The sequence below is a fragment of the Bombina bombina genome, chromosome 3 (genome assembly GCF_027579735.1).
Source record: "Bombina bombina isolate aBomBom1 chromosome 3, aBomBom1.pri, whole genome shotgun sequence".
Taxonomy (NCBI): Eukaryota; Metazoa; Chordata; class Amphibia; order Anura; family Bombinatoridae; genus Bombina; species Bombina bombina.
The window spans coordinates 1,138,318,440-1,138,337,327 of record NC_069501.1 but is presented as its reverse complement, the minus strand read 5'-3'; the positions used below and the strand labels follow the sequence as shown (position 1 = coordinate 1,138,337,327).

The following is an 18,888-nucleotide window of genomic DNA, read 5'->3' as shown; positions in this document are numbered from 1 at the left end:
ACAATTGGGAGGCGGATTATCTCAGCCGCCAGACTTTACATCCAGGGGAGTGGTCTCTCCATCCAGATGTGTTTTCTCAGATTGTTCAGATGTGGGGTCTTCCAGTGATAGATCTCATGGCCTCTCATCTAAACAAGAAACTTCCCAGATACCTGTCCAGGGATGTGCAGGCGGAAGCAGTGGATGCGCTGACACTTCCTTGGTGTTATCATCCTGCTTACATCTTCCCGCCTCTAGTTCTCCTTTCAAGAGTGATCTCCAAGATCATCATGGAACAGTCTTTTGTGTTGCTGGTGGCTCCAGCATGGCCACACAGGTTTTGGTATGCGGATCTTGTTCGGATGTCCAGTTGCTCGCCTTGGCCACTTCCGTTACGGCCGGACCTACTATCTCTAGGTCCGTTTTTCCATCAGGATCTCAAATCATTAAATTTGAAGGTATGGAAATTGAACGCTTAGTTCTGAGTCATAGAGGTTTCTCTGACTCAGTGATTAATACTATGTTACAAGCTCGTAAATCTGTCTCTAGAAATATTTATTATAGAGTTTGGAAGACTTACATTTCATGGTGTTCTTCTCATAAATTCTCCTGGCATTCTTTTAGAATTCCTAGAATTTTACAGTTTCTTGAGGATGGTTTGGATAAGGATTTGTCTGCAAGTTCCTTGAAAGGACAAATCTCCACTCTTTCTGTTTTATTTCACAGGAAGATTGCTATACTTCCTGATATACACTGTTTTGTACAGGCTTTAATTTGTATTAAGCCTGTTATTAAGTCAATTTCTCCTCCTTGGAGTCTTAATTTGGTTCTGAAGGCTTTACAGGCTCCTCCATTTGAACCTATGCATTCTTTAGACATTAAACTACTTTCTTGGAAAGTGTTGTTTCTTTTGGCCATCTCTTCTGCTAGAAGAGTTTCTGAGTTATCTGCTCTTTCTTGTGAGTCTCCTTTTCTGATTTTTCATCAGGATAAGGCAGTTTTGCAGACTTTTTTTCAATTTTTACCTAAGGTTGTGAATTCTAACAACATTAGTAGAGAAATTGTTGTCCCTTACTTATGTCCTAATCCTAAGAATTCTTTGGAGAGATCCTTACATTCTTTGGATGTGGTAAGAGCTTTGAAATATTATGTGGAAGCTACTAAGGATTTCAGGAAGACTTCCAGTCTATTTGTTTTATTTTCTGGTCCTAGGAAAGGTCAGAAGGCTTCTGCTATTTCCTTGGCTTCTTGGTTGAAACTTTTGATTCATCAAGCTTATTTGGAGTCGGGTCAGGCCCCGCCTCAGAGAATTACAGCTCATTTTACTAGATCGGTCTCCACTTCGTGGGCTTTTAAGAATGAAGCTTCAGTTGATCAGATTTGCAAAGTGGCAACTTGGTCCTCTTTGCATACGTTTACTAAATTCTACCGTTTTGATGTATTTGCTTCTTTGGAAGCAGTTTTTGGTAGAAAAGTTCTTCAGGCAGCTGTTTCAGTTTAATTCTTCTGCTTTTGATTTAAGTTTTTTTTTCTTTCAAAAATGAAAATAAACTTATTTTTTTGGGTTATGGATTAATTTTTTCAGCGGAATATGTCTGTTTTTATTTTTATTCCCTCCCTCTCTAGTGACTCTTGAGTGGAAGATCCACATCTTGGGTATTGATATCCCATATGTCACTAGCTCATGGACTCTTGTCAATTACATGAAAGAAAACATAATTTATGTAAGAACTTACCTGATAAATTCATTTCTTTCATATTGGCAAGAGTCCATGAGGCCCACCCTTTTTATGGTGGTTATGATTTTTTGTATAAAGCACAATTATTTCCAAATTTCCTTTTTGATGCTTTCTACTCCTTTCTTATCACCCCACTGCTTGGCTATTCGTTAAACTGAATTGTGGGTGTGGTGAGGGGTGTATTTATAGGCATTTTGAGGTTTGGGAAACTTTGCCTCTCCTGGTAGGATTGTATATCCCATATGTCACTAGCTCATGGACTCTTGCCAATATGAAATAAATTAATTTATCAGGTAAGTTCTTACATAAATTATGTTTTTTCTTTGTTCTCTTGTTATCTTTATTTGAATTTATGCTACTTAGCCGGCCCATTTTTGTTTCAGCACCTGGGTAGCTTGCTTGCTGATTGGTTGCCTACATTTAGACACCAATCAGAAAGTGCTACCCAGGTCTGAACCAAAAATGGGCCGGATCCTATGCTTACATTCTTGCTTTTTCAAATAAAGATAGCAAGAAAACAATGAAAATTTGATTATAGGAGTAAATTCTAAAGTTGCTTAAAATCGCATGCTCTATCTGAATCATGAAAGTTTAATTTTGACTAAACTATTCCTTTAAGACACTCTCAGCTATGGTTTGGCACTTTATGTATTAATATAAAGTTTTAAATATATGTATTGTACTTATATTTGCCATGAGTCAGGTTTATGTATATTTCCTTTTGCAGACTATCAGTTTCAAAATTGGGAAAATATTTAGGAAATTATTTTTTCTTACCTGGGGTATAGTTATTTTCTTCAAAATTGACTGTTTTTTTTTTTTTCATTTAAATTTTGCGGGCAAATTAGTCGCAAAATGCTGATATTTATTGCGTCATTTTTGGCGCGAAGGTACGTTCGGTGACGCAAATTCGTCATTTCCGGCGTCTTAGTTGACGCCAGTTTTCCTTGCACAAGGTTGCGTCTATCATGTTGCAGGTTGCGTCATTTCTGGATGTTTTTAGAGCACAAAAATTTCATTTTGCGTTGTGCATCATAGTTGGCGCCAAATAATTTAATTATTTAAACTCCACTTCCTATATGCCTCTTGACTTTTTTTTATGCTCAGAGGGCTATGCTGTTTGCATTTTTTTCCTATTCCTGAAACTGCCATATAAGGAAATTGATAATTTTGCTTTATATGTTGTTTTTTTATTTTTTTATTCTCTTACATTTGCAAGATGTCTCAATCTGATCCTGTCTCAGAAACAACTGATGGAATCCTGCTGCCTGATAACAGTTCTACCAAAGCTAAGTGTATCTGTTGTAAATTAGCGGAGATTATATCTCCAGCTGTAGTATGTAACAGTTGTCAAAATAAACTTTTACATGCAGAGAATGTATCCATCACTGCTAGTACATTGCCTGTTGTTCCTTCAACATCTAATGTACATGATATCCCTGTGAATATAAAAGATTTTATGGCTGATGAGATTCAGAAGGCTTTGTCTGCTATTCTGCCTTCTAATAAATGTAAAAGGTCATTTAAAACTTCTCATAAAGTTTATGAAATTTCAATTGACCGACAACATTCTGAATTATCCTCCTCTGATGAGGATCTATCTGATTCAGAGGATCCTACCTTAGTTATTGACACTGACAAATCTACTTATCTCTTTAAGATGGAGTATATACAATCCTTGTTAAAAGAGGTGTTGATTACTTTGGATATTGAGGAATCTAGTCCTCTTGATACTAAAACTAGTAAACGTTTAAATTCTGTTTATAAACTTCCTGTGGTTACTCCAGAGGTTTTTCCAGTTCCTGATGCGATTTCTGATATGATTTCAAAGGAATGTTATAGGCCTGGTACTTTTTGTATTCCTTCTTCTAGGTTTAAAAAGTTGTATCCTTTGCCAGCAGCTAGATTGGAGTTTTGGGAAAAAATCCCCAAAGTTGATGGGGCTATCTCTACTCTTGCCAAACGTACTACTATTCCTTTGGAAGATAGTACTTCTTTTAAGGATCTTTTAGATTGGAAACTTGAATCTTATCCAAGGAAAGCGTATTTATTTTCTGGCTATATTCTTAGGCCTGCTATATCTATGGCTGATATTGCAGCTGCATCAACTTTTTGGTTGGAAAGCTTAGCGCAACAGGAAACAGATTCTGATTTGTCTAGCATTGTTCGCTTGCTTCAACATGCTAATCATTTTATCTCTAATGCTATTTTTTATATCATCAAAATTGATGTTAAATCTATGTCTTTAGCTATTTTAGCTAGAAGAGCTTTGTGGCTCAAATATTGGAATGCTGACTGAATCTAAGTCTTGATTACTATCTCTTTCTTTCCAAGGTAACAATTTATTTGGTTCTCAGTTGGATTCTATTATTTCAACCTTCACTGGCGGGAAGGGAGTTTTTTTCTTCAGGATAAAAGATCTAAGGGTAAATCGAAAGGTTCTTATCGTTTTCGTTCTTTTCAAAAGAATAAAGAACAGAAAGCCAATCCTTCCCCCAAAGAATCTGGTTCCAATTGGAAACCTTCTTCAGGTTGGAATATATCCAAGCCTTTTAAGAAACCAAAGCCAGCCCCAAGTCTGCATGAAGGTGAGGCCCTCATTCCAGTTCAGCTGGTGGGGGGGGGGGGGGGCAGATTAAAATTTTCCAAGAGATTTGGGCAGATTCTGTCCAAAATCAGTGGATTCAGACTATTGTCTCTCAAGGATATCGAATAGGATTCAGAGTAAGACCGCCTGTGAGAAGATTTTTTCTTTCTCACATTCCAGCAAATCCGGTGAAGGCTCAGGCTTTTTCTGACGTGTGTTTCAGATCTAGAGCATTCAGCGGTAATTATACCAGTTCCGTTTCAGTAACAGGGTCTGTGGTTTTATTCAAATATATTCATTGTCCCAAAGAAAATTCATTCAGGCCAGTTCTGGACCTGAAAAATTTTAATCTGTAAGAGTGACAACTTTCAAAATGGTGACTATAAGGACTATTCTGCCTTTTTGTTCAGCAAGGTCATTATATGTCCACGATACTTACAGGATGAATATCTTCATATTCCGATTCATCCAGACCACTATCGATTTCTCAGATTCTCTTTTCTAGACAAGCATTACCAATTTGTCGCTCTTCCATTTGGCCTAGCGACAGCTCCAAGAATTTTTTCGAAGGTTCTCTGTGCCCTACTCTCTGTAATCAGAGAACAGGGTATTGCGGTGTTTCCTTATTTGGACGATATCTTGGTACTAGCTCAGTCTTTACATTCTGCCGAATCTCACACGAATAAACTAGGGTTGTTTCTTCAAAGACATGGTTGGAGGATCAATTTACCAAAAAGTTCCTTGATTCCTCAGACAAGGGTCACCTTTTTAGGTTTCCAGATAGATTCAGTGTCCATGACTCTGTCTCTAACAGACAAGAGACGAATGAAATTGGTTTCAGCTTGTCGAAACCTTCAGTCTCAATCATTCCCTTCAGTGGCTATGTGCATGGAAGTTTTAGGTATCATGACTGCAGCATCGGACGCGATCCCCTTTGCTCGTTTTCATATGAGACCTCTTCAGCTTTGTATGCTGAATCAATGGTGCAGGGATTATAGAAGGATATCACAATTAATATCCTTAAATCCCAATGTTCGACTCTCTCTAAATTGGTGGTTAGATCACCATCGTATAGTTCAAGGGCCCTCTTTTGTTCGTCCAACCTGGACTGTAATCACAACAGATGCAAGTCTTTCAGGTTGGGGAGCTGTCTGGGGATCGCTGACAGTACAAGGGGTTTGGAAATCTCAAGAGGCGAGATTACCAATCAATATTTTAGAACTCCGTGCTATTTTCATGGCTCTTCAGGTTTGGCCTCTGTTGAAGAGAGAACCATTAATTTGTTTTCAGACAGACAATATCACACCTGTGGCATAAGTCAATCATCAGGGTGCGACTCACAGTCCCCTAGCTATGAAAGAAGTATCTCAGATACTTTCTTTGGTGGAATCCAGCTCTTCTCTAATGTCTGCAGTACATATTCCAGGTGTAGACAACTGGGAAGCAGATTATCTCAGCCGTCAGACTTTACATCCGGGGGAGTGGTCTCTCCATCCAGAGTTTTTTTTTTTCTTCAGATTTTTCAGATGTGGGGGTCTTCCAGAAATAGATCTGAAATAGATAAACAAGAAACTTCACAGGTACCTGGTCAGGTCCAGGGATCTTCAGGCGGAGTCGGTGGATGCGTTAACAGTTCCTTGGTTTTACCAACCTGCTTATATCTTTCCGCCTCTAGTTCTTCTTCCAAGAGTGATCTCCAAGATCATCATGGAGCAATCGTTTGTGTTTCTGGAAGCACCAGTTTGGTCTCTCAGGTTTTGGTATGCGGATCTTGTCCGGATGTTTAGTTGCCAACCTCGGCCACTTTCATTAAGACCAGACCTTCTGTCTGAAGGACCGTTTTTCCATCAGGATCTCAAATCATTAAATTTGAAGGTATGGAAATTGAATGCTTAGTGCTTAGTCATAGAGGTTTCTCTGACTCAGTGATTGATACTATGTTACAGGCTCGTAAATCTGTTTCTAGGAAGATTTATTATCGAGATTGGAAGACTTATATTTCATGGTGTTCTTATAAATTCTCCTGGCATTCTTTTAGAATTCCTAGAATTTTACAGTTTCTTCAGGATGGTTTGGATAAAGGTTTGTCTGCAAGTTCCTTGAAGGGACAAATCTCTGCTCTTTCTGTTTTATTTCACCGAAAGATTGCTAAGCTTCCTGATATTCACTGTTTTGTGCAGGCTTTGGTCCGTATCAAGCCTGTTATTAAATCAATATCTCCTCCTTGGAGTCTTAATTTGGGTTTGAAGGCTTTACAGACTCCTCCTTTTGAGCATATGCATTCTTTGGATATTAAACTACTTTCTTGGAAAGTGTTGTTCCTTTTGGCTGTCTCTTCTGCTAGAAGAGTTTCCGAATTATCTGCTCTTTCTTGTGAGTCTCCTTTTCTGATTTTCCATCAGGATGAGGCAGTTTTGTGGACTCCATTTAAGTTTTTACCTAAAGTTGTGAATTCCAACAACATTGATAAGGCAATTGTTGTTCTCTCTTTGTATGCTAATCCTTAGAATTCTTTGGAGAGATCCTTACATTCTCTGGATGTTGTAAAAGCTTTGAAATATTATGTTGAAGCTACTAAAAATTTCACTAAGACTTCTAGTCTATTTGTTGTCTTTTCTGGTCCTAGGAAAGGTCAGAAAGCTTCTGCCATTTCCTTGGCATCCTGGTTAAAGCTTTTGATTCATCAGGCTTATTTGGAGTCGGGTCAGGCCCCGCCTCAGAGAATCACAGCTCATTCTACTAGACCAGTTTCCACTTTGTGGGCTTTTAAGAATGAAGCTTCAGTTGATCAGATTTGCAAAGCAGCAACTTGGTCTTCTTTGCATACATTTACTAAATTCTATCACTTTGATGTATTTGCCTCTTCTGAAGCAGTTTTTGGTAGAAAAGTTCTGCAGGCAGCTGTTTCAGTTTGATTCCTGTGCTTATGGGAAAAACTTATTTTTTTGGATGTGGATTTAATTTTTTCAGCGGAAAATTGCTGTTTTTATTTTTATCCCTCCCTCTCTAGTGACTCTTCTGTGGAGTACCACATCTTGGGTATTACTATCCCATACGTCACTAGCTCATGGACTCTTGCCAATTACATGAAAGAAAACATAATTATGTAACAACTTACCTGATAAATTCATTTATTTCATATTGGCAAGAGTCCATGAGACCCACCCTTTTTATGGTGGTGTTTTTTTTTTTTTGTATAAAGCTCAATTATATTTCCAGTTCCTTTTTTGATGCTTTTTACTCTTTTTTTCTATCACCCCACTACTTGGCTATTCGTTAAACTAAATTGTTGGTGTGGTGAGGGGTGTATTTATAGGCATTTTGAGGTTTGGGATACTTTGCCCCTCCTGGTAGGATTGTATATCCCATACGTCACTAGCTCATGGACTCTTGCCAATATGAAAGAAATTAATTTATCAGGTAAGTTCTTGCATAAATTATGTTTTTTACGTTGTTATACAGATCAAGAATGATCGCTTCACTTGGCACTCACAAGATATAGACAACTATTTGTCTATTGTGTGCTAACACTCACATCATGCACTACTACTTGGGTAAATGTCACTTCCAGATCCTTGTATATCCAGTTCTGGAGCACATGCTCAGTTCAAGCAACCCCCATGGGATAAGAACACGTGGCCAGTGGCTCCAAGATCAATTGAACTTGACACCCCTGCTTTAAAGTGAAGCAAACAATAGGGAGTAGCAGCACAACCTAACAAACACTGTATCACTAAGCACAACTAAATGGAACACTTTCCTCAGCAAATTGCTTTCTTTTATTTCCAGAGGATAGTTTCTTAGTCAGCAAAAGTTTAGCTACCTCTAGTGGCAAATAGAAAAACTGCTGTCCCATAAACAGCTGTAGAATTTGATTGTGCTAAAAAAGCAATGGGCCCCTTGAAAAGATGGGCCCAATTGCTGTGGATATCCTTTCGACCCATGTAGATACGCAAATTAGATAATAGAAGTAAATTGGAAAATGGTTTAAAATTGCATTCTCTAGCTGAATCATAAAAGAAAAAAAATTGGGGTTCATATCCCTTCAAATGTAATATGTATCCAAAATAGTATTCACTATGGTGCTAGCTTTTCATTAGATTAGAAAGCCCTAAATGCAAATGTATTTAATTATTAAAAAAATAAATATATAATAAACTTATTTGTTTTACTTTTTGTTCTTTCAGGAATCATGAGTATGCATCCAAAGAAATAAATAACTACAGCTTATCGAAGGACTTAAAAAACATTCAGGCTACACCTGCACATTTAACTCACCGTAAGTTAACACATTATGTAACATTACATATAAATACATGTCTTGTGGGTTGCAATGTGTATGTATGTGTGTGTGTGTAAATATGTTTGTGTGTGTGTGTGTGTATATATATATATATATATATATATATGTGTGTGTATATATACACAGTATATATATATATATATATTAGGTCTGCACGATTAACCGCATATGCGGTTTTAAACCGTGATTAACCGCCGCAATTTAAAAACCGCGAGAGTGTGCGATTTCTAGCCCCGCCCAGAAGTGACATTACTTGCACCATGTGAACAGGCTTAGCGGCAACTTAAGAGAAGATCCTGAGCGCACACGTGACGGGTCTCTCCCTCTGAGCAATCAGCGTTCCTGGGATGGTCCCGGGGAGGAGAGGCGGGACATAGACTGGGAAGGAGGTTTGTAGCATGAGAGTGGCCCATCGGAATTTAGCACCGACACAACACCGGCTTTTTCATTACAGGGGGTGCTGTGGGATCCTGATACTTCCTGTTCTGTCACTACAGTTCCTGTGAGCCCCACGTCTTAAAGGGACACTGAACCCAAATTGTTTCTTTCATGATTCAGATAGAGCATGCAATTTTAAGCAACTTTCTAATTTACTCCTATTAAATTTTCTTAATTCTCTTGATATCTTTATTTGAAATGCAAGAATGTAAGTTTAGATGCCGGCCCATTTTTGGTGAACAACCTGGTTTGTTTTTGCTGATTGGTGGATAAATTCATCCACCAATGAACAAGTGCTTTCCAGGGTTCTGAATCAAACAAATAGCTTAGATGCCTTGTTTTTCAAATAAAGATAGCAAGAGAACAAAGAAAAATTGATAATAGGAGTAAATTAGAAAGTTGCTTAAAACTGCATGCTCTATCCGAATCACGAAAGAAAAAATTTGGGTTCAGTGTCCCTTTTACATCTGAGGGAAAATATTAACTTGTTCTAATGTTTAAAATGCACTCAGGTCCCTGGGAGGCAGCTGAGAGGTTAAAATGCTAATAAAGTATATATATGGAAAATAAAAATGCACCTCATGTGTTTATTGAAGTGTTAGCAAGTGCCATAATACTTAACACATTGTTTATATATCACTTAGCAGCTTTAGTATGCACTGTGTTTTAATTTGAAATAGTATTTCCTTTTAATGACACGATGAGTCCACATATCATCTTAATTAATAATGGGATATTCACCTCCTGGTCAGCAGGAGGAGGCAAAGAGCACCACAGCAAAGCTGTTAAATAGCTCCTCCCTCCCCCCCCCCACCCCAGTCATTCTCTTTGCCTACGTTAGTGATAGGAAGTGGTAAAGTGAGGTGTTAGTTATGATTCTTCAATCAAGAGTTTATTATTTTTAAAGTGGTACAAGATTGTGCTGCTTTGTCCTAGGGTGTAGCCGTAGCCCATATCAATCTCTTCAGTAGAGCATTGGTGGCTTTAGAGCAATGGGAACTTGTGGATATAATTCTCACTGCGCCTCCCATATTCTGATGCTGCCCTTACCCTGAAAACCTGAGGGATTTTACTCAGGACTTACGTTTATACACAGGTCCATGGGAGGTAGAGGACCTCTTAAACCTGGGAACTGCCTTGCTGCCAACCAGACGATGAGGTAAGTGCTGACTTTTTTTTCTGGGAGTAGGAAAGAATTCAGAAAAAGTTTGGGCACTTTATTATTTTTATTCAGACCTCATGGAACTTTGGGCTCTAGTTTAAGGGTTTCTCAGATTCTCTTTATGTTTCAGGGGACTATATAAGGCAGGTAGGACGCAGGCACTGGGGTTGAATGCGACATGACTCATCTCCTGGCGGTTTCATATCTAATAATAGCCGACCGGGAGATTACATACTGAGGCAGAGCAATGTTGAATGGGTTTTCTCTGTTATGTGTAACAATCGGACTAACAGCTGGTTAAACTGAAGCTGTTCAGGAGATCACATATTTAATCTCCGATGAGCTGTTTAGCAAGCTCAGTGTGAGTTTTTTTTTCTGTTTAGCTGTAACGAATGGGAGTGAGCAGCTTTTAAACTGAAGTTGTTCAGTCCATTCCTTGCTCTCGGTGGCTGTACTTAAAGTGATTGTCAATTTTCACTGTTTTGAAATTATACATATATAGAGAATAAGTATATTAATCATACCGCCACTTTTATTTTTTAATCAAATGTGTAATTTAATTTTTATCAGCATTTGTAAATAGCGTATTTTCACTATACCTGCTCCTCCCACTCTCCACTTCCTTTTTCTATGCAATATTACGTATACAGCGGTCCCACCCGCTGTTTACGTAGTGGCAATGCGCGCTCCCATCTCAGTTACTCACTGCGCATTCGTCAAAAAACGATTCCGCTGTCAATCAACATAGTATTCAGTGAATCATTACATTCACTGAATACTATCGTTGGATAGCGAAGCAAAGGATCTCATCCTCCATCCCGTAATCTTGCGACTCAGTATATTATCAAAATCTTAATGTAAGTCTATTTAGAAACGGTATTTTGAAAATCGTTTTAAACATAAATGTAAAAATGATTACTTTTGCAGGTAATCGTATGTGATTGTAGAATGCGGAGCCCTTTTTAAACTTACCAATCGGTATATTGTTTCAAGAATCAATGAACTCCGTGAAGTATTCAAATGCGCATGCGCGAATTGTGAACGAGCTTATGGGAAATATGTTGTAAGCGGAGTCTAACGCAAGCGCAATGCGGACTCGTGACGACACACAAAGGGGTTGGGTCCCCCTGTGGTTAGCGCCGTGATTCGTTATGCTGATCGTGGCTATAAATGACAAGGAGAGATAGCAAATGCCGGGTGGAGGATTATAACGACGGGAGCGATATAAAAACATTGAAAATGACGGTAATTGCGATGAAATAAATAAAATGATGAATGAAAGTCAAGTTATTTTAAGATTAATGTAACGCAGAACTTTAGAGATGATGCAGAGTTTACATTCACTTTAAATAATGGCGACCGGGAGATGGCTGTTGAAACGCCCACGAGGGGCGGAGCTTGTAAATGGCACCAATGTAGTTGCGCACCTCCTTTTCCTAGCGCTTCCGGTTATCCGAAGGAGCTGTGGAACTTAAGACTTAGAATTTGCACTTTACAGACAGCACCTCCTTCCTCACACATCCGGTTACGGAAGGATTGGAGGACTTTATGCCTGAGTGCTTGCGCTTAAGGACAGCGCTACAGTTAATTCAGGATTGAGTAGAAAAACTGTCTGACTCCTCAGCTGGGTCAAGCTGAGAGGTAGAGGGAGTTTTCTCCTGTTAAGTGTGATCAGTCCACGGGTCATCATTACTTCTGGGATATTAACTCCTCCCCAACAGGAAGTGCAAGAGGATCACCCAGCAGAGCTGCTATATAGCTCCTCCCCTCTACGTCACACCCAGTCATTCTCTTGCACCCAACTAATAGATAGGATGTGTGAGAGGACTGTGGTGATTTTACTTAGTTTTTATGACTTCAATCAAAAGTTTGTTATTTTAAAACAGCACCGGAGCGTGTTGTTCATTCTCAGGGGGAATTTGAAGAAGAATCTACCTGAGTTTCTATATGATTTTAACCGGAGTAGTTAAGATCATGTTGCTGTTCTCGGCCATCTGAGGGGTGAGGTATACTTCAGATCAGCGGACAGCGGGCAGGGTCACCTGCAAAGAGGTATGTAGCAGCTAATGGGGGCAATCCTTTGCTAAATATATAATTTTTACGGTAAAAATTTGATTTTATTGTTTATCAACTGCCATAACTTCTGTGTTTCTTAAAGGCACAGTACGTTTTTTTCATACTATTGAAATTTAAATTGAAAAGTATTTCCAAGCTGCTGGTTTAATTGCTAGTGTGTTTAACATGTCTGATTCAGAGGAATATCTCTGTGCTATATGTGCTAAAGCTAAAGTGGAGCCCAATAGAAATTTATGTACTAATTGCATTGATGCTACTTTAAATAAAAGTCAATCTGTACAAATTGAACATCATTCACCAAACAACGAGGGGAAAGTTATGCCGACTAACTTACCTCACGTGTCAGTACCAGAATCTCCCGCTCGGGAGGTGCGTGATTTGGTAACGCCGAGTACTTCAGGGCGGCCATTACAAATCAAATTGCAGGACATGGCTAATGTTATGACTGAAGTTTTGTCTAAATTACCCAAACTTAGAGGGAAGCGTGACCACTCTGGGGTGAGAACAGAGTGCGCTGATAATACTAGGGCCATGTCAGATACTGGGTCACAGTATGCGGAACATGAGGACGGAGAGCTTCAATCTGCAGGTGACGGTTCTGATCCCAATAGAGTGGATTCAGACATTTCTAATTTTAAGTTTAAGCTTGAGAACCTCCGCGTTCTACTAGGGGAGGTATTAGCGGCTCTGAATGATTGTAACACCGTTGCAATTCCAGAGAAGTTATGTAGGCTGGATAGATACTATGCGGTACCGGTGAGTACTGACGTATTTCCTATACCTAAGAGGCTTACAGAGATAATTACTAAGGAGTGGGATAGGCCCGGTGTACCCTTTTCCCCCTTTCCTGTATTTAGGAAAATGTTCCCAATAGACGCCACCACTCGGGACTTATGGCAGACGATCCCTAAGGTGGAGGGAGCGGTTTCTACTCTGGCTAAGCGTACCACTATCCCGGTGGAGGATAGCTGTGCCTTCTCAGATCCAATGGATAAAAAATTAGAGGGTTACCTTAAGAAAATGTTTGTTCAACAAGGTTTTATTCTACAACCCCTTGCATGTATTGCGTCTGTCACGGCCGCGGCCGCCTTTTGGTCCGAGTCCCTGGAAGAGACTCTCGACTCAATTACTATCGAAGAAATTTCAAACAGGCTTAAAACCATTAAGCTAGCTAATTCATTTGTTTCAGATGCCGTAGTACATTTAACTAAACTTACGGCTAAGAATTCCGGTTTCGCCATTCAGGCACGCAGAGCACTGTGGCTAAAATCGTGGTCAGCTGATGTTACTTCTAAATCGAAGTTACTTAACATACCTTTCAAGGGGCAGACCTTATTCGGGCCCGGTTTGAAAGAAATTATCGCTGACATTACAGGAGGTAAAGGCGATGCCCTGCCTCAAGACAGAGCCAAGCCTAGGGCTAGACAGTCTAATTTTCGTTCCTTTCGTAATTTCAAAGCAGGAGCAGCATCAACTTCCTCTGCTCCAAAACAAGAAGGAGCTGTTGCTCGTTACAGACAAGGCTGGAGACCTAACCAGTCCTGGAACAAGGGCAAGCAGGCCAGAAAACCTGCTGCTGCCCCTAAGACGGCATGAATTGAGGGCCCCCGATCCGGGAACGGATCTAGTAGGGGGCAGACTTTCTCTCTTCGCCCAGGCTTGGGCAAGAGATGTCCAGGATCCCTGGGCACTAGAGATCATATCTCAGGGATATCTTCTGGATTTCAAAACCTCTCCCCCAAAAGGGAGATTCCATCTGTCAAGGTTGTCAACAAACCAAATAAAGAAGGAGGCGTTTCTACGCTGCGTACAAGATCTGTTACTAATGGGAGTGATCCATCCGGTTCCGCGGTCGGAACACGGACAGGGATTTTACTCAAATCTGTTTATGGTTCCCAAGAAAGAAGGAACCTTCAGACCAATCTTGGATTTAAAGATCCTAAACAAATTCCTAAGAGTTCCATCGTTCAAAATGGAAACTATTCGGACAATTCTACCCATGATCCAAAAGGGTCAGTACATGACCACAGTGGATTTAAAGGATGCTTACCTTCACATTCCGATTCACAGAGATCATTACCAGTATCTAAGGTTTGCCTTCCTAGACAGGCATTACCAGTTTGTAGCTCTTCCATTCGGGTTGGCTACGGCTCCAAGAATCTTCACAAAGGTTCTGGGGGCTCTTCTGGCGGTGCTAAGACCGCGAGGAATTTCGGTAGCTCCATACCTAGACGACATTCTGATACAAGCTTCAAGCTTTCAAACTGCCAAGTCTCATACAGAGTTAGTACTGGCATTTCTAAGGTCGCATGGGTGGAAGGTAAACGAAAAGAAGAGTTCTCTCTTTCCACTCACAAGAGTTCCCTTCTTGGGGACTCTTATAGATTCTGTAGAAATGAAGATCTACCTGACAGAAGACAGGTTAACAAAGCTTCAAAACGCTTGCCGTGTCCTTCATTCCCTTCAACACCCGTCAGTGGCTCAATGCATGGAGGTGATCGGCTTAATGGTAGCGGCAATGGACATAGTTCCCTTTGCACGCTTACACCTCAGACCGCTGCAATTGTGCATGCTAAGTCAGTGGAATGGGGATTACTCAGATTTGTCCCCTACTCTGAATCTGGATCAAGAGACCAGAAATTCTCTTCTGTGGTGGCTTTCTCGGCCACATCTGTCCAGGGGGATGCCATTCAGCAGACCAGAATGGACGATCGTAACAACGGACGCCAGCCTGCTAGGTTGGGGCGCTGTCTGGAATTCCCTGAAGGCTCAGGGATCATGGACTCAGGAGGAGAGTCTCCTGCCAATAAACATTCTGGAATTGAGAGCAGTTCTCAATGCCCTTCTGGCTTGGCCCCAGTTAACAACTCGGGGGTTCATCAGATTTCAGTCGGACAACATCACGACTGTAGCTTACATCAACCATCAAGGAGGGACAAGAAGCTCCCTAGCGATGATGGAAGTATCAAAGATAATTCGCTGGGCAGAGTCTCACTCTTGCCACCTATCAGCAATCCACATCCCGGGAGTGGAGAACTGGGAGGCGGATTTCTTAAGTCGTCAGACTTTTCATCCGGGGGAGTGGGAACTTCATCCGGAGGTCTTTGCCCAAATACTTCGACGTTGGGGCAAACCAGAAATAGATCTCATGGCGTCTCGACAGAACGCCAAGCTTCCTCGTTACGGGTCCAGATCCAGGGATCCGGGAGCGGCCTTGGTAGATGCTTTGACAGCACCTTGGACCTTCGGGAGAGCTTATGTGTTTCCACCCTTTCCGATGCTTCCTCGATTGATTGCCAGGATCAAACAGGAGAGAGCATCGGTGATTCTAATAGCGCCTGCGTGGCCACGCAGGACCTGGTATGCAGATCTAGTGGACATGTCATCCTGTCCACCTTGGTCTCTGCCTCTGAGACAGGACCTTCTGATTCAGGGTCCCTTCAAACATCAAAATCTAATTTCTCTGAAGCTGACTGCCTGGAAATTGAACGCTTGATTTTATCAAAACGTGGATTTTCTGAGTCAGTAATTGATACCTTAATACAGGCTAGGAAGCCTGTTACCAGAAGGATTTACCATAAAATATGGCGTAAATACCTATATTGGTGCGAATCCAAAGGTTACTCTTGGAGTAAGGTAAGGATTCCTAGGATATTGTCTTTTCTACAAGAAGGTTTAGAAAAGGGTTTATCCGCTAGTTCCTTAAAGGGACAGATCTCAGCTCTGTCCATTCTGCTGCACAAACGTCTGTCAGAAGTTCCAGACGTTCAGGCTTTTTGTCAGGCTTTGGCCAGGATTAAGCCTGTGTTTAAAACTGTTGCTCCGCCATGGAGTTTAAACCTTGTTCTTAACGTTTTACAGGGCGTTCCGTTTGAACCCCTTCATTCCATTGATATAAAATTGTTATCTTGGAAAGTTCTATTTTTAATGGCTATTTCCTCGGCTCGAAGAGTCTCTGAGTTATCAGCCTTACATTGTGATAATCCTTATTTGATTTTTCACTCGGATAAGGTAGTTCTGCGTACTAAACCTGGGTTCTTACCTAAAGTAGTCACTAACAGGAATATCAATCAAGAGATTGTTGTTCCATCCTTGTGTCCAAATCCTTCTTCAAAGAAGGAACGACTTCTGCACAATCTGGATGTAGTTTGTGCCCTAAAATTTTATTTACAGGCAACTAAAGATTTTCGACAAACGTCTTCCCTGTTTGTCGTTTACTCTGGTCAGAGGAGAGGTCAAAAAGCTTCTGCTACCTCTCTCTCTTTTTGGCTTCGTAGCATAATACGTTTAGCTTATGAGACTGCTGGACAGCAGCCTCCTGAAAGAATTACAGCTCATTCCACTAGAGCTGTGGCTTCCACTTGGGCCTTTAAGAATGAGGCCTCTGTTGAACAGATTTGCAAGGCTGCAACTTGGTCTTCGCTTCATACTTTTTCCAAATTTTCCAAATTTGACACTTTTGCTTCTTCGGAGGCTATTTTTGGGAGAAAGGTTCTTCAGGCAGTGGTTCCTTCTGTATAAAGATCCTGCCTGTCCCTCCCGTCATCCGTGTACTTTTGCTTTGGTATTGGTATCCCAGAAGTAATGATGACCCGTGGACTGATCACACTTAACAGGAGAAAACATAATTTATGCTTACCTGATAAATTCCTTTCTCCTGTAGTGTGATCAGTCCACGGCCCGCCCTGTTTTTTATGGCAGGTCTAAATTTTTAAATTATACTCCAGTCACCACTGCACCCTTTAGCTTCTCCTTTCTCGTTGGTTCTTGGTCGAATGACTGGGTGTGACGTAGAGGGAAGGAGCTATATAGCAGCTCTGCTGGGTGATCCTGTTGGGGAGGAGTTAATATCCCAGAAGTAATGATGACCCGTGGACTGATCACACTACAGGAGAAAGGAATTTATCAGGTAAGCATAAATTATGTTTTTACAGTACTAAAGTTCCTCCTGTACATATTCAGTCATTTCTTCCTCAATAAAATAAAGATGGTTGCACTTTAACACCTAAAGAGAAAACAAAATGTTACATTTTAAAATTTAAAAAGTCAGTAACTGTTTTCATGTGTTAATTTTTATTAAAAAATTTCATTCCTTTTGAACCTACTCCTACTAAGACTTTTGCTGTTTAGGAGTTTATTGACAACGGTCAAGCTGTGCCACAACTTCTCCTATAGTGTCCCAAAAATGAATGGCCCACATGCAGTGCCCTGCGCTTCCTTTCACACTCTACCTGTAGTTTCTCTGCATTTCATGCATTATCTGTTTTCCCCACAAGGTAGAAAACAGTACTAATGGACATATTTCCAATCATTTAGGATGATTGATTCAGTAGTCGCTATTTTGAATGTTTCTTCCTTGTAACTGTAAGGGGAAGATACTTCGATAATATCTGAGGGGGGAATTCTCAGACTCAGATGGAGTAATATCTTTATCTGATCCTGAGGTTGTTCGCTTTCAGTTTTTAGCTTAAATACCTCCATTTGTTAATTGAGGAGGTTTTGGCTACCCCGGCGACTCCGACACTAGAACTACTATACTCTTAGAGGATGGACAAGGGACAAGAAATTAGAGGGTCTACTTAAAAAGAGGTATGTACACCAGGGCCTTCAATGGCAGCCAGCTGTGTGCATTGCTACCGTCACTAGGGCGGCGGCATATAGGTTCGATGCGTTGTTCTCAGGACTGTAACTTCTCTGGATTAAATCCAGGATAGGATAAACGCTCTTAAATTAGCCAATTCCTTTTTTACGGATTCTTCCCTTCAAGTTATCAATTGGGGGTAAAGATTTCAGGCACCTTATGGTTAAAACCTTGTCCTCTAGGTTTAAGTTGTTAGCAATTCCTTACAAGGGGAAGACCTTGTTTGGACCTGGCTTGACGGAAATTATCTCTGATATCACGGGAGGTAAAGGCATCTTCTCCCTCAGGATAAGAGAAATAAACAAAAAGGATGACAGGGTAATTTCTCCAACATAGGTGTGTCCGGTCCACGGCGTCATCCTTACTTGTGGGATATTCTCTTCCCCAACAGGAAATGGCAAAGAGCCCAGCAAAGCTGGTCACATGATCCCTCCTAGGCTCCGCCTACCCCAGTCATTCTCTTTGCCGTTGCACAGGCAACATCTCCACGGAGATGGCTAAGAGTTTTTTGGTGTTTAAATGTAGTTTTTATTCTTCAATCAAGTGTTTGTTATTTTAAAATAGTGCTGGTATGTACTATTTACTCTGAAACAGAAAAGAGAAGAAGATTTCTGTTTGTAAGAGGAAGATGATTTTAGCAAACGTTACTAAAATTGATTGCTGTTTCCACACAGGACTGTTGAGATGAAGTAACTTCAGTTGGGGGAAGCAGTTGGCAGACTTTTCTGCCTGAGGTATGACTGGCCACATTTCTAACAAGACTTTGTAATGCTGGAAGGCTGTCATTTTCAATATGGGGACCGGTAAGCCATTTTCTTAGATTAAGTAAAAGAATAAAGGGCTTTATAAGGGCTTAAAAAACTGGTAGACATTTTTCTGGGCTAAAACGATTACTTTGCTAAGCATATTTGGCAGATTATAACTCTTTATAGTTATTATAATCTTGGGGATTGTTGTTAAAAA

At 40.4% G+C, this 18,888-nt stretch overlaps 1 protein-coding gene across 1 annotated transcript in view; it reads left to right on the top strand.

Annotated features, from left to right (window-relative positions):
- Window positions 1-18,888, top strand: part of SKA3 (spindle and kinetochore associated complex subunit 3) — a 668,958-nt gene that overhangs the window by 279,205 nt on the left and 370,865 nt on the right. Inside the window, exon 6 of the mRNA XM_053708518.1 lies at window positions 8,493-8,584. Within this exon, the coding sequence (XP_053564493.1) occupies window positions 8,493-8,584 (92 nt within the window). The remainder of the gene's footprint in view (window positions 1-8,492; window positions 8,585-18,888) is intronic.